This window comes from Salvelinus fontinalis, chromosome 21 (genome assembly GCF_029448725.1).
Source record: "Salvelinus fontinalis isolate EN_2023a chromosome 21, ASM2944872v1, whole genome shotgun sequence".
Classification (NCBI taxonomy): Eukaryota; Metazoa; Chordata; class Actinopteri; order Salmoniformes; family Salmonidae; genus Salvelinus; species Salvelinus fontinalis.
Window position 1 is genome coordinate 3,008,386 of NC_074685.1, and position 13,827 is coordinate 3,022,212.

A 13,827-nucleotide genomic window follows, 5' to 3' on the forward strand; every position below is an offset into this window, starting at 1 on the left:
ACTAGGGATAACCCTCTAACCCCTACTGATGAAGACCCTGATATCACTAGGGATAACCCTCTAACCCTCACTGCTGAAGCTTTTTTGTAACTTAGAAAGTAAGTCTCCGAATCGTTCATTAACCTCTCTTCCACTGACCACACTTCAAACTAACAATGTTCCACTGACCACAGCAGCAGAGTACCAAGGTGATTAAACCTCCTCATCAATATAAAACAACAGGCTGATTTATCTGCTTCCTGTCTCTAGTGTCCGTCTACACTAAGAGTCCTGTCAATAACAGCTAACAGCCTCATTAGGGTTTAGAGGCTGTTTACAGGATGAAGCAAGAAGAATCTGTTTACAGTCCGTAGTACGAGGAAGCTGTTTACAGTCCGTAGTACGAGGAAGCTGTTTACAGGCCGTAGTACGAGGAAGCTGTTTACAGGCCGTAGTAAGAGGAATCTGTTTACAGACCGTAGTACGAGGAAGCTGTTTACAGTCCGTAGTAAGAGGAAGCTGTTTACAGACCGTAGTACGAGGAAGCTGTTTACAGGCCGTAGTAAGAGGAAGCTGTTTACAGACCGTAGTACGAGGAATCTGTTTACAGACCGTACTAAGAGGAGAGGACCTGAGAGAGACGGGACTGTAGCGTCAGGGCGGGACGGCAGCAGAGTGGCCTGGTGATGAGCTCAGGTCTGACCTGAAGTTAAAACTCCTCCTACAATGATCAAGCAGACTTCCTAGTACTGGTACAGCTATATCACATCTCCTAGTACTGGTACAGCTATATCAGATCTCCTAGTACTGGTACAGCTATATCAGATCTCCTAGTACTGGTACAGCTATATCAGATCTCCTAGTACTGGTACAGCTATAACAGATCTCCTAGTACTGGTACAGCTATAACAGCCCTCCTAGTACTGGTACAGCTATATCAGATCTCCTAGTACTGGTACAGCTATATCAGATCTCCTAGTACTGGTACAGCTATAACAGATCTCCTAGTACTGGTACAGCTATATCAGATCTCCTAGTACTGGTACAGCTATATCAGATCTCCTAGTACTGGTACAGCTATAACAGATCTCCTAGTACTGGTACAGCTATATCAGATCTCCTAGTACTGGTACAGCTATATCAGATCTCCTAGTACTGGTACAGCTATAACAGCCCTCCTAGTACTGGTACAGCTATAACAGCCCTCCTAGTACTGGTACAGCTATATCAGCCCTCCTAGTTCAGGTTTGGTTTGGTGGTGTTGACTGCATGCTGTGTGGAGTGGTGGCAGTTTATTGGCTGAATAATTTCTTCATAGACCCTCCCATTGTCTAATCGCGTGCGCTCAGTAATTTCACAAATATCGGGTGCTATGCTTTTCACCTGTATAGTAAAATGTAGCGTAACCTGGTCACAAGAAAACTGTTCGATAAATTACTCCAGTTGTTTTGTGTCCCATATGTTATGATAGTCACGCTATAAACCCCAGGTGCTTTCACCTGAGAGAGGAGACAGAGGGGTAAACCGGTATGATATTAATCTGATGGCACATCAGACCGAACACCTATACCTGAGGAATTGTACATCTACTAGACAGAAGGTAAGATATAATCTAATATAATACATAGAAATGTACATTTAAATGTGCATATTTACAGTATCATACGATTTTGGTTTGACTATTAAGTCAGAAGCTATATTCGATTTGGAATACTTCTGTTGATTTGATTCAGTGACTATTTTCCACTGACCATCTCTGAGAGAAATGATAGACTTTGTCATATAACCATTTCATTCGATATAATTGATTTGTGGCTTCGACAGGACAGCCTCAATTATTGCGGTAGGATAAATGAATGAACACACGTTTGTGCACGAATTCTATAATCTCACATGTGTTCCCTGCGTTTACATTGGCACTGATAATGATAAAGTAGACAAACATATGTTTTATTTTCATATTTTCATTGCGTGAGCTGTCCTGGTACTTTCCGTGAGTTCGTTGAAAAGTTTCATTGTACGCATGCACCTGCTAAACGGTGCTGCCCGTCTTACGTGGTTTGGGTTGAGGGTTCTGCTCGAGCCCCTTTCCGGTTCGAACTCTCCATCCTTGAGATAAATGTTCAGGAAGGAATACCTGGAACTATAACTATACTATGTACATACTATAGCATAACTATAACGACCTTGGAGTCTGTAAAACAGAGAGACTAAATGTCCTCTGAAATCGGATGCCGGCTGGGCGCCACGTTGTCTGTCTGTCTCTAATTGATTAATCTCCACTTAAACTTTCAGGAGTTTGTTTGCTGCAGCTCAAAGGAATTCCATGTGGAGTGGTGTTTTAATTATTATATAGCAAAAAGTCCATCAATAATTATTATGATGGGATATGGCTCAGTGAATCAGCCTTCTCTTTCTGTGGTTAAACCACTCTTATTCTCAAAATAAACCAAAAGGCTATCGCTTGCTTCATATATGGCGCATCTAAAGATTCTATATAGAACCCAAAAGAAGCGTTTTGTTTCTAAAAGTGTGGGTCCATAATAATATGTTACCGTGTTAGTTGTCAAATGAGTTCCATTAGGTAGGACCATCTGGTCAACAGTGCTCCTGCTAGCACGCTTTATCCTGCACTAATATACCATCTTCAACACACCTAGTAAAGGTAGAGTCAGATTTGGTTTGTTAATTCAATTGTTCATAGTTGATTTGTGACCAGTTGTATTTCGGCGTGTGATTTGTTTCTCCCTCCACCAGCAGATTTCTGACTGAGGAACTCTCCTGCGTCAGAAGACGTTTTCCTCTCAACATCAGGGAGAGGTAGGACTATGTTTGTATTGTAGAATATAGCCATGTGATTTAGGGATGTGTTCCTAACTAAATAAGATCGCCTAGATCTACTGCACGTATGGCCTGACATTCAAGAAGTCAATTTAGGCTACATAATTCAATTCAAATCAAAAGGTTTCAGTCCACTTCCAGATGTTGTTATTGTGCTCATATAGCCAGCATAATTTTTTTAAATAAAGCTGTCATGGTTTTATAATTCAACATTTATGTTTACACACAAATCTGGATGTGTAGCAAGGCCACGTCATGACGTCAGAGCCCACCACCACACCCTGACATGTTATCTGACAGGCTACTTTCATTTGAGACCATAATCAAGCATAATGGAAAAGGTTATTAGCGAACAACAATGACACTTTTCTCAATGAAACACAGATTAGATGAATCTAGATTATACTGCCGGGTAAATCTTCACAGATGAAGACACACGTGGTCTTCTAATTTAGTGATAGACCGCAGCATTAAATAAGGATTCAAATCCAGGTCAATTGTGCTCGAGCATTAGCAATAGCCTATGTCACCTCCTAATCTACATATAGCCTAGGCCTACTTGTGATATAATATCAAAATGGCAAAACAGAAAATCCATAGGTTTGCATTATAATTCTCCAACAAAAGCAAATGTAGCCTATTCACTGCTCCCACACGCCCTTCTGCCGCCAGAAGACATGCGGCCTAATCTCTGGCATCAGATGTTGATGATGTTCTGGAGGACATCAGATGATGTATTTCAATATGATAATGACCCACCCCGGGCGCTGTTCATTTGTTGACTGATTTGAAGTTAAACGTCTCCGTATCACTTAGTCTTGTAAGTCTTAATTTATAACGTTGTTTCGTATTGACCCTGCGAGGTCAAACAGCTATTCTGTTTTAAACGCATGATTCACTTCACAGTAGGGAGACCGTCACTAACATGACACGTCATGCATTATCAAAATGGACAATGAATTGATTTCGCACTTCAAATGGTCCAGTATAAAATATTATATACAGCCCATATTAATATAGTATAATTATCTATCTTCCACTGGTATTTGTTGGCGCACTTCCCAGGCCCATCATTAAAATTAAAGTTTGTTAATTGAAAGGAAAATAAATGTAGGCTACTAAAATGTAAGAGAGATAATACATATTATTTTTATGATATTATCTTGACTTAATTTAACCTATAATTAATCTAACCTAGTTTTATATAATCCAATGCAGTGGACATTGCATTGAACAAGTAGAGGATTGGTTTAATGAAATAGGCTATTCCTATTAAGTGTAGAACTATTCAATACTTAAACATGTATTATTCCTCCCTGGCTCAATAAATAATTCTCTTTTTTTTTTTTACCATTGTCATTCATATGCGTATACTCCCACCCTGAGTGTGTTGACGCTACTATACAGCCTACTCTTCTATAGTCCTAGCTATACCATTCTAACCCTGGACGGTGGGAAGCTCCTGCCGGTTGATGCTGCTGCCTGGCCGCGTGCTCCGGTGCCTCTGCGGAGGCGAGACAAAAGCTCGAGCAATGACATCTAAATTGGTCTAAAGAGAAACAGATGGGGCTCGCCCTGCGTGCTGCTGTCACGACGGTCCGGTTTAGGCCAAAAACGATCTGTTAATATTTATTAGGATGAAGGCAGGGGAATATAATACAAGAAAAATTATAATTCCATTCCGAAAACAAACGAATTGATTGATAAGTGTAGTATATTTAATATTACATTTAATGTATTTATTTCATAAAATGCTGAATATTATTTGCAATCAAAGTAGTCTAAATGTAGAGGGGTTTATTCTATTGACTGAAATCGCGTATATTTTTATTTATAAATATTGACAAATATTTTACTGGAATATCCAGACTAATATATTATATTCTAAATGTATCCAGTCAAACCTGAACCTCTTGTTGGTAAATTATCCTAGTTGTCGTTAATTCATTTAATTATAATCGGTTTGATCCAGTGTTGATAACGTCATCGGACTGCATATCAATACTATTTACATCAATAAACTGTTTAGGTAATTGATTAGGTGTTCCGGCTACAAACACTTAATCTGTTTCAGATGAACTGTTTCTCTCTTCCGCCCTGTAGTGTTAGTGATGGGAGACATGGTGAGACATATGCGGCCTTCTACAATGATGAAACAATACCCGCTCCATATTACCTTTTCTCCCTAATCTTCTCCTCTCCTCTCCTCTCCTCTCCTCTCCTCTCCTCTCCTCTCCTCTCCTCTCCTCTCCTCTCCTCTCCTCTCCTCTCCTCTCCTCTCCTCTCCTCTCCGCTTGGAAACTTGCTGGGTGGATTTCTCTGAATGTTGTCTATGTGGTCTTTAACGGACAAGTTATGGAAGCCCGGAAATGATCTCTTCATGATGACGACAATTAGAAACTTGCTAAATACTGACGACAGAAAATTCTGAAACCAGTTAAGTGATGTTAACAATCAGCATAATTTACCTTCATGTTCACTACCCAGTCAGCTGACAGAAGGCATCACAAGCATTTCCGACACCCGCAATAACATCTGCTAAACACGTGAATTTCACCAATAAAATTGTATTTGATCATATGGCCAATCAATAAATAGTGAACATTTAATAAATAACATTTAATTGCTTGGTTCAGCTAGAAGCCTATTGGCACACGGTTCATTGTATTCCTGCATGGGAAATCATAAATGGACAATTTCTTCCATGCATTTATGAAACCATGTTAATTTACCAGTCATTCACAGGCCAATGTTGTGATGACGGCCCATAAATGACAGGTCGTACAGGCCTGTATATTTAAAACATATTTGGTAGCCTATAAAAGCCTTTTTCGCTGTCTTGGTAGAGACACGTTTTGAAAGGCACATGTGCCTAGGACAAATAAAGTGCAATGTAGAATTACCTGAAGGAATATTGATTAAATTAGTTAGAATTGATAGTCTATACGCGATTTATGTTTCCAACTTGTTTTAGCCTCCTCCAGGTTATGTTTGCGTTACATAGCGCCATGAGTTGTGTGATGTAGGACCGACACCGTCTAAAATAGGCCACAGCGGCATTTTAGTGACATCGACCTACTTATTGTTCATCTCGTTGTTGGTAAGCCGGCTACATATCTGCTGTTTGTGGATTTGTGAGTCAGAGTCCTCATTCAGATTGGAGGTGTACAGCCCGTCTTTAGCCCGGGGCCAGGCTCCTGCATTAGTCTCTTTAGAGTGTTGAGTGTCAGTTAGTGAAACGTCATTGGCTCCTGGCGGAAAGTATCGAGCTAAAAGAGGGGCAGAGCCACGCGCCAATCACGTCCCGTCCGACACCGCCTGCCTCCAGACACGCGCCTTGTCCTTTAAAGGGAATAAACCAGAGCGCGCTGCGCACTTACTCTTCACCGACTGGTAACTTTCTTTTATAGAACAACATATTATATCTTCCTCTATATTATTTTATAGAACAACATATTATATCTTCCTCTATATTATTTTATAGAACAACATATTATATCTTCTTCTATATTATTTTATAGAACAACATATTATATCTTCTTCAACATTCGGAATTAATTTACTGCCGTTTTGTAAGACGCGTGGTTTTTAATGTATCGGTTGTTTTGGGCGAGAGATACGGGATGTCTTTATTTTCGTAACATTTGGATTTCTGTCATCACGGTATAGAGGAGGTAAGATATTCTATTATGTCCACAGTGTAACAATTGAGGTTTGACGTGTATTATTGTCTTATTAGCCTACATTGTAATTGTTGATACTATTATAATACATTTTATTATTATTATTATTATTATTATTATTATTATTATTATTATTATTATTATTAATATTATTATTGTGAGTAGGCCTGTTATTATTATGAGTCTTAATATTAGTTTTGTGGCTATCGGCATCAATGAGCAATAATTATTAGAATTGTGTTATGTTGAAACTGAATTCTGCTCTAAATCTGCTGAAAACCACGAACATACCGAGCACATTTTGCGACATAATATAGAGCCTTTTATTTTGGAATATCTTGCACGGTAAAAAACCTCGAGCTTCTCCACTGTACTTCTTCTCTCAGTAGGTTATCATGTCGTTGACTGTATCTTCTCTAGGCCCCCGCCGGGATGACCCTCACATGTCGGTTTGATCTGCAGGTCAACCTGTATTTTGTCCTACAATGTTACGCGTGACAAATTACATTATTATTCAGCAGAGTTCACACCAAGCCAGGTCATATATTAATATAATACATACTATTAATAATTGGTTCTATACTGCCTCTCAGAATGAGGTGTTATATAGCCTCCAGTGTTTTGACCAACATTTTTAAATACAAAATATGTATGAACATCAACGAAGTTCTGTTAAATTACAAAAAAAAAACATTTTTAATTTCGTCATGTTCAGTTGCCATTCTATAACTTTTTCATCAACGTTGTGCATTTGTCGGCTATCAACAAATGACCTCAAAAGTAAAATGACTATTGATCTTTTTTTACGACTAAAGCCTAATGATGGTATGTCTCTATAATTCTCCCAGATATGCATTTGTTGAAAACAGTTCGGCTGCTCCTTGTCTTCGATGCGACATCGTGTCTTTAAAACTCGAATACGCAGCGGACTCAGGCGGGAGTTGCAATAAACTTACTCTGCAAAATGCGAGAAAATATTGAACATTTGAAAGTTGAACATTTAGCGCATACAATACAAACGTCATTGAATGTTTATAATAAAAAAATTCAAATAAGAAAAATAAGAAATCAAATGTGGTATTGCTTTTCAATCAGCGTCAAGTTCTTCACCATTAGGCATATATTTTATTTTGATCATGAAAATTTGATATTATTATAATAATAATAATAATCATTATAATTATTTTAACTGAAAATCTGTCTGACTGATGTACAGTTTGAACTTAAATGTTAATGTGTGTGTGGTTTTCCAGCAGGGTATCATCCAGACAGACAGACTGACAGGAGGACTGACTCCACGGTAACACAACCTACTACCTGGTTACCAACACCAGCGCTACCATGACGACTCCCCCCAGCTCGTTCCAGCAGGAGCCCCTGACCCCCCCCAGACCCCCCCACTCCTCCTCCCTGAAGCCCAACCAGGTGGGTCAAGTGGTTCTGTATGGTGTACCCATCGTCTCCTTGGTGATCGACCATCAGGAGCGGCTGTGTCTGGCCCAGATCTCCAACACTTTGCTGAAGAACTACAGCTATAACGAGATCCACAACCGCCGCGTGGCGCTGGGTATCACCTGTGTTCAGTGCACCCCTGTCCAGCTGGAGATCCTGAGGCGAGCTGGCGCCATGCCCATCTCCTCCCGCCGCTGTGGCATGATCACCAAGCGAGAGGCGGAGCGGCTGTGTAAGTCCTTCCTGGGAGAGAACAACCCCCCCAAACTGCCCGACAACTTCGCCTTTGATGTGTCACACGAGTGTGCCTGGGGTAGCCGTGGTAACTTCATCCCAGCGCGCTACAACAGCAGCAGAGCCAAGTGCATCAAGTGTTCCTACTGCAGCATGTACTTCTCTCCTAACAAGTTCATCTTCCACTCTCACCGTACTCCCGATGCCAAGTACACCCAGCCGGACGCTGCTAACTTCAACTCCTGGAGACGCCACCTGAAGCTGTCAGATAAAACCCCTCCTGATGACCTGGCGTTTGCCTGGGAGGACGTGAAGGCCATGTTTAATGGTGGCAGCAGGAAGCGGTGTCTACCCTCATCTCACTGCTCCCCCATGGGGCCGGGGAAGGTTGTGAACTCCGGTCTGCCCCACATGATGACCCCTGACCTGGTCCAGAAGAGGAGCCGCTTCGAGGAGGAGGAGGACCTGGATGGAAGCAGCCTGTCTCCCCGTAAGAACCCTCGCAGCTACCCGGTGATCCCTGTGCCCAGTAAAGGGTTCGGCATGCTGCAGAAGTTCGCCCCCACTTCCCTGTTCCCCAACCCTTACTCCTTCCCAGCCTTCAGCCTCTGTCAGCAGAAGAAAGATGACAGTGAGGTGGCTGGAGGACAGAAGAACACTGGTCTGTCAGGTCTGCTGTGGCCCGGTCGTAAAGATACCTTCTATCCTCCGTTCTGCATGTTCTGGCCCCCTAGGGCCGCTGGGGGTCTCCCGGTGCCCACCTACCTGCAGCCACAGCCGTCCGTCAACACCCTGTCCTCATTGGCCGAGAGCCCTTCCCTCAGGCAGGCCTTCCTCGACCTATCAGAGCACTCACAGCCAAGGGCAGGGCCAGACATGAGGGCCACACCCAGGTCAGGCCTGTTTGACCCTGACTCCTCCCCCCTGACCTCTGACCTGCGCCCTGTGACCTCAGAGGGCTGGCTGAAGCTGCTGGATGTCCCGTCTCTCCAGGCCAGGAAAGCCTCCTACCACTCAGCCTTCCGACCCGTCGTCAAGGATGCAGAGAGCATCGCCAAGCTCCATGGAAACCTGGAGGAGTTTGGTTTGGATCGCCACCTGTCCCCCGCCACCAGCTGCAGCTACGCCTCTGAGAGCGGAGGAGAGGGGGAGGAAGAGGGAGAGGGAGGAGAGAGTGAGGAGGAAGGAGAGGTGGATGTAGAGACCAAGCAGGATGAAGAGGAGGAGGAAAGCTTCAACAGACCAACCCCACCACAGACACACAGCGGGCTGCACCTTCGAGGGCTGACTGAAGGATCAGGACCTTGGGAGAGAGGAGAGAAAGAGGCTGTCCCCTTCCCCTGCAGCCCTGCAGATCACAGCCAGGACCAGAGCAGTAGTAGCCTGCCTGCCTCTCCTCCTGCTCCCCCTGCCAGCCTCACACTCTCTCTCCCCAGCCCCACACACACCCCGCTGTCACTGGAGGACCAGGCCTACAAAAATGTAAATATTCCCTTAAGGCACTTTAACTAATTATTATTTAATTGGCGCTGTAGGCTGGCTGATGTAATATGCATAAAGAGATTGATAGCGGCGTCTCCCTGAAGAAATGAAACATCCACATTGCTCTGATCCCTGATAATAAGAACAGTCCGGTATTGTTTAATGGTCACATTATATCGGTTCTCTCCTTGTCACTTCCTGCCTGTTAGCCTTTCTAATCTGGAACCTGTCGACTCCACATTAACAAGGCTAAGGGAGTTGGTCCTCAACCAGGGGAAGCAGTCCTGTTGTACTAATACACGTGAGGAGACATTCACAGTCTATTAACACTAATGAAGAGACATTCACAGTCTAATAACACTAATGAAGGGACATTCACAGTCTAATATTAACACTAATGAAGGGACATTCACAGTCTAATAACACTAATGAAGGGACATTCACAGTCTAATATTAACGTCACTGAGGGAGACATTCACAGTCTAATAACACTAATGAGGGAGACATTCACAGTCTAATAACACTAATGAAGAGACATTCACAGTCTAATAACACTAATGAAGAGACATTCACAGTCTAATAACAATACTAATGAAGAGACATTCACAGTCTAATATTAACACTAATGAAGGGACATTCACAGTCTAATATTAACACTAATAAAGAGACATTCACAGTCTAATAACACTAATGAAGAGACATTCACAGTCTAATAACACTAATGAAGAGACATTCACAGTCTATTATTAACACTAATGAAGGGACATTCACAGTCTAATAACACTAATGAAGAGACATTCACAGTCTAATATTAACGTCACTGAGGGAGACATTCACAGTCTAATAACACTAATGAAGAGACATTCACAGTCTAATAACACTAATGAAGAGACATTCACAGTCTAATAACACTAATGAAGAGACATTCACAGTCTAATAACACTAATGAGGGAGACATTCACAGTCTAATAACACTAATGAGGGAGACATTCACAGTCTAATAACACTAATGAGGGAGACATTCACAGTCTAATATTAACACTAATGAAGAGACATTCACAGTCTAATAACAATACTAATGAAGGGACATTCACAGTCTAATAGTAACAGTGATGAGAGAGACATTCACAGTCTAATAGTAACAGTGATGAGAGAGACATTCACAGTCTAATAGTAACAGTGATGAGAGAGACATTCACAGTCTAATAGTAACAGTGATGAGAGAGACATTCACAGTCTAATAGTAACAGTGATGAGAGAGACATTCACAGTCTAATAGTAACAGTGATGAGAGAGACATTCACAGTCTAATAACACTAATGAAGAGACATTCACAGTCTAATAACACTAATGAAGAGACATTCACAGTCTAATAACACTAATGAAGAGACATTCACAGTCTAATAACACTAATGAAGACACATTCACAGTCTAATAACACTAATGAAGAGACATTCACAGTCTAATAACACTAATGAAGACACATTCACAGTCTAATAACACTAATGAAGGGACATTCACAGTCTAATAACACTGAGAGAGACATTCACAGTCTAATAGTAACAGTGATGAGAGAGACGGTCCTGCTGTATTGATGCTACAGGCTCAGTATGGGGGGCTTCAGGCTTCGCATTGAATAGTAACACTACAGGCTTCCCATTGGGAGAGTAACACTACAAGCTTCCCATTGGGAGAGTAACACTACAAGCTTCCCATTGGGATAGTAACACTACAAGCTTCCCATTGAATAGTAACACTACACGCTTCCCATTGGATAGTAACACTACAGGCTTCCCATTGAATAGTAACACTACAGGCTTCGCATTGAATAGTAACACTACAAGCTTCCCATTGAATAGTAACACTACAGGCTTCCCATTGGATAGTAACACTACAGGCTTCCCATTGGAGAGTAACACTACAAGCTTCCCATTGAATAGTAACACTACAAGCTTCCCATTGAATAGTAACACTACAGGCTTCCCATTGGATAGTAACACTACAGGCTTCCCATTGAATAGTAACACTACAAGCTTCCCATTGGGATAGTAACACTACAAGCTTCCCATTGAATAGTAACACTACAGGCTTCCCATTGGATAGTAACACTACAAGCTTCCCATTGGGATAGTAACACTACAAGCTTCCCATTGAATAGTAACACTACAGGCTTCCCATTGAATAGTAACACTACAGGCTTCGCATTGGGATAGTAACACTACAAGCTTCCCATTGGAGAGTAACACTACAGGCTTCCCATTGGGATAGTAACACTACAAGCTTCCCATTGGGATAGTAACACTACAAGCTTCCCATTGAATAGTAACACTACAGGCTTCCCATTGAATAGTAACACTACAAGCTTCCCATTGAATAGTAACACTACAGGCTTCCCATTGGATAGTAACACTACAGGCTTCCCATTGAATAGTAACACTACAAGCTTCCCATTGGATAGTAACACTACAGGCTTCCCATTGGGATAGTAACACTACAGGCTTCCCATTGGAGAGTAACACTACAGGCTTCCCATTGGGATAGTAACACTACAAGCTTCCCATTGAATAGTAACACTACAAGCTTCCCATTGGAGAGTAACACTACAGGCTTCCCATTGGGATAGTAACACTACAGGCTTCCCATTGAATAGTAACACTACAGGCTTCCCATTGAATAGTAACACTACAGGCTTCCCATTGGGATAGTAACACTACAGGCTTCCCATTGAATAGTAACACTACAGGCTTCCCATTGGGATAGTAACACTACAGGCTTCCCATTGGGATAGTAACACTACAAGCTTCCCATTGAATAGTAACACTACAAGCTTCACATTGAATAGTAACACTACAAGCTTCACATTGAATAGTAACACTACAAGCTTCCCATTGGATAGTAACACTACAGGCTTCCCATTGGGATAGTAACACTACAAGCTTCCCATTGAATAGTAACACTACAAGCTTCCCATTGGATAGTAACACTACAGGCTTCCCATTGGGATAGTAACACTACAAGCTTCCCATTGAATAGTAACACTACAAGCTTCCCATTGAATAGTAACACTACAAGCTTCCCATTGGGATAGTACCACTACAAGCTTCCCATTGGGATAGTAACACTACAAGCTTCCCATTGAATAGTAACACTACACGCTTCCCATTGGATAGTAACCCTACAAGCTTCCCATTGGGATAGTAACACTACAAGCTTCCCATTGGGATAGTAACACTACAAGCTTCCCATTGGTTAGTAACACTACACGCTTCCCATTGGATAGTAACCCTACAAGCTTCCCATTGGGATAGTAACACTACAAGCTTCCCATTGGATAGTAACACTACAAGCTTCCCATTGGGATAGTAATACTGCAGGCTTCCCATTGGATAATAACACTACAGGCTTCCCATTGGATAGTAACACTACAGGCTTCCCATTGGATAGTAACACTACAGGCTTCCCATTGAATAGTAACAATACAGGCTTCCCATTGAATAGTAACACTACAGGCTTCCCAATGGATAATAACACTACAGGCTTCCCAATAGATAGTAACACTACAGGCTTCCCATTGAATAGTAACACTACAGGCTTCCCATTGAATAGTAACACTGCAGGCTTCCCATTGGAGAGTAACACTGCAGGCTTCCCATTGAATAGTAACACTACAGGCTTCCCATTGAATAGTAACACTACAGGCTTCCCATTGGGATAGTAACACTACAAGCTTCCCATTGAATAGTAACACTACAAGCTTCCCATTGAATAGTAACACTACAGGCTTCCCAATGAATAGTAACACTACAGGCTTCCCATTGAATAGTAACACTACAGGCTTCCCATTGAATAGTAACACTACAGGCTTCCCATTGGGATAGTAACACTACAGGCTTCCCATTGGGATAGCAACACTACAAGCTTCCCATTGAATAGTAACACTACAGGCTTCCCATTGAATAGTAACACTGCAGGCTTCCCATTGAATAGTAACACTGCAGGCTTCCCATTGAATAGTAACACTGCAGGCTTCCCATTGAATAGTAACACTACAGGCTTCCCATTGAATAGTAACACTACAGGCTTCCCATTGGGATAGTAACACTACAAGCTTCCCATTGAATAGTAACACTGCAAGCTTCCCATTGAATAGTAACAC

The 13,827-nt window shown here is 41.9% G+C and overlaps 1 protein-coding gene across 3 annotated transcripts in view; it reads left to right on the plus strand.

Moving 5' to 3' along the window:
- Positions 1-2,733: 2,733 nt before the first annotated feature.
- The window catches only part of LOC129818054 (SKI family transcriptional corepressor 2-like), a 40,291-nt gene continuing 29,197 nt past the window's right edge, over positions 2,734-13,827 (plus strand). For 2 of the 3 annotated variants that reach the window (XM_055873588.1, XM_055873590.1), the window contains exons 1-2: positions 6,200-6,494; positions 7,757-9,671. In XM_055873588.1, the coding sequence (XP_055729563.1) occupies positions 7,845-9,671 (1,827 nt within the window). In that variant the 5' untranslated portion in view covers positions 6,200-6,494; positions 7,757-7,844. Of the gene's footprint in view, positions 2,800-6,199; positions 6,495-7,756; positions 9,672-13,827 lie in introns of those variants that run through there. The other variant, XM_055873589.1, reaches the window with a different exon arrangement.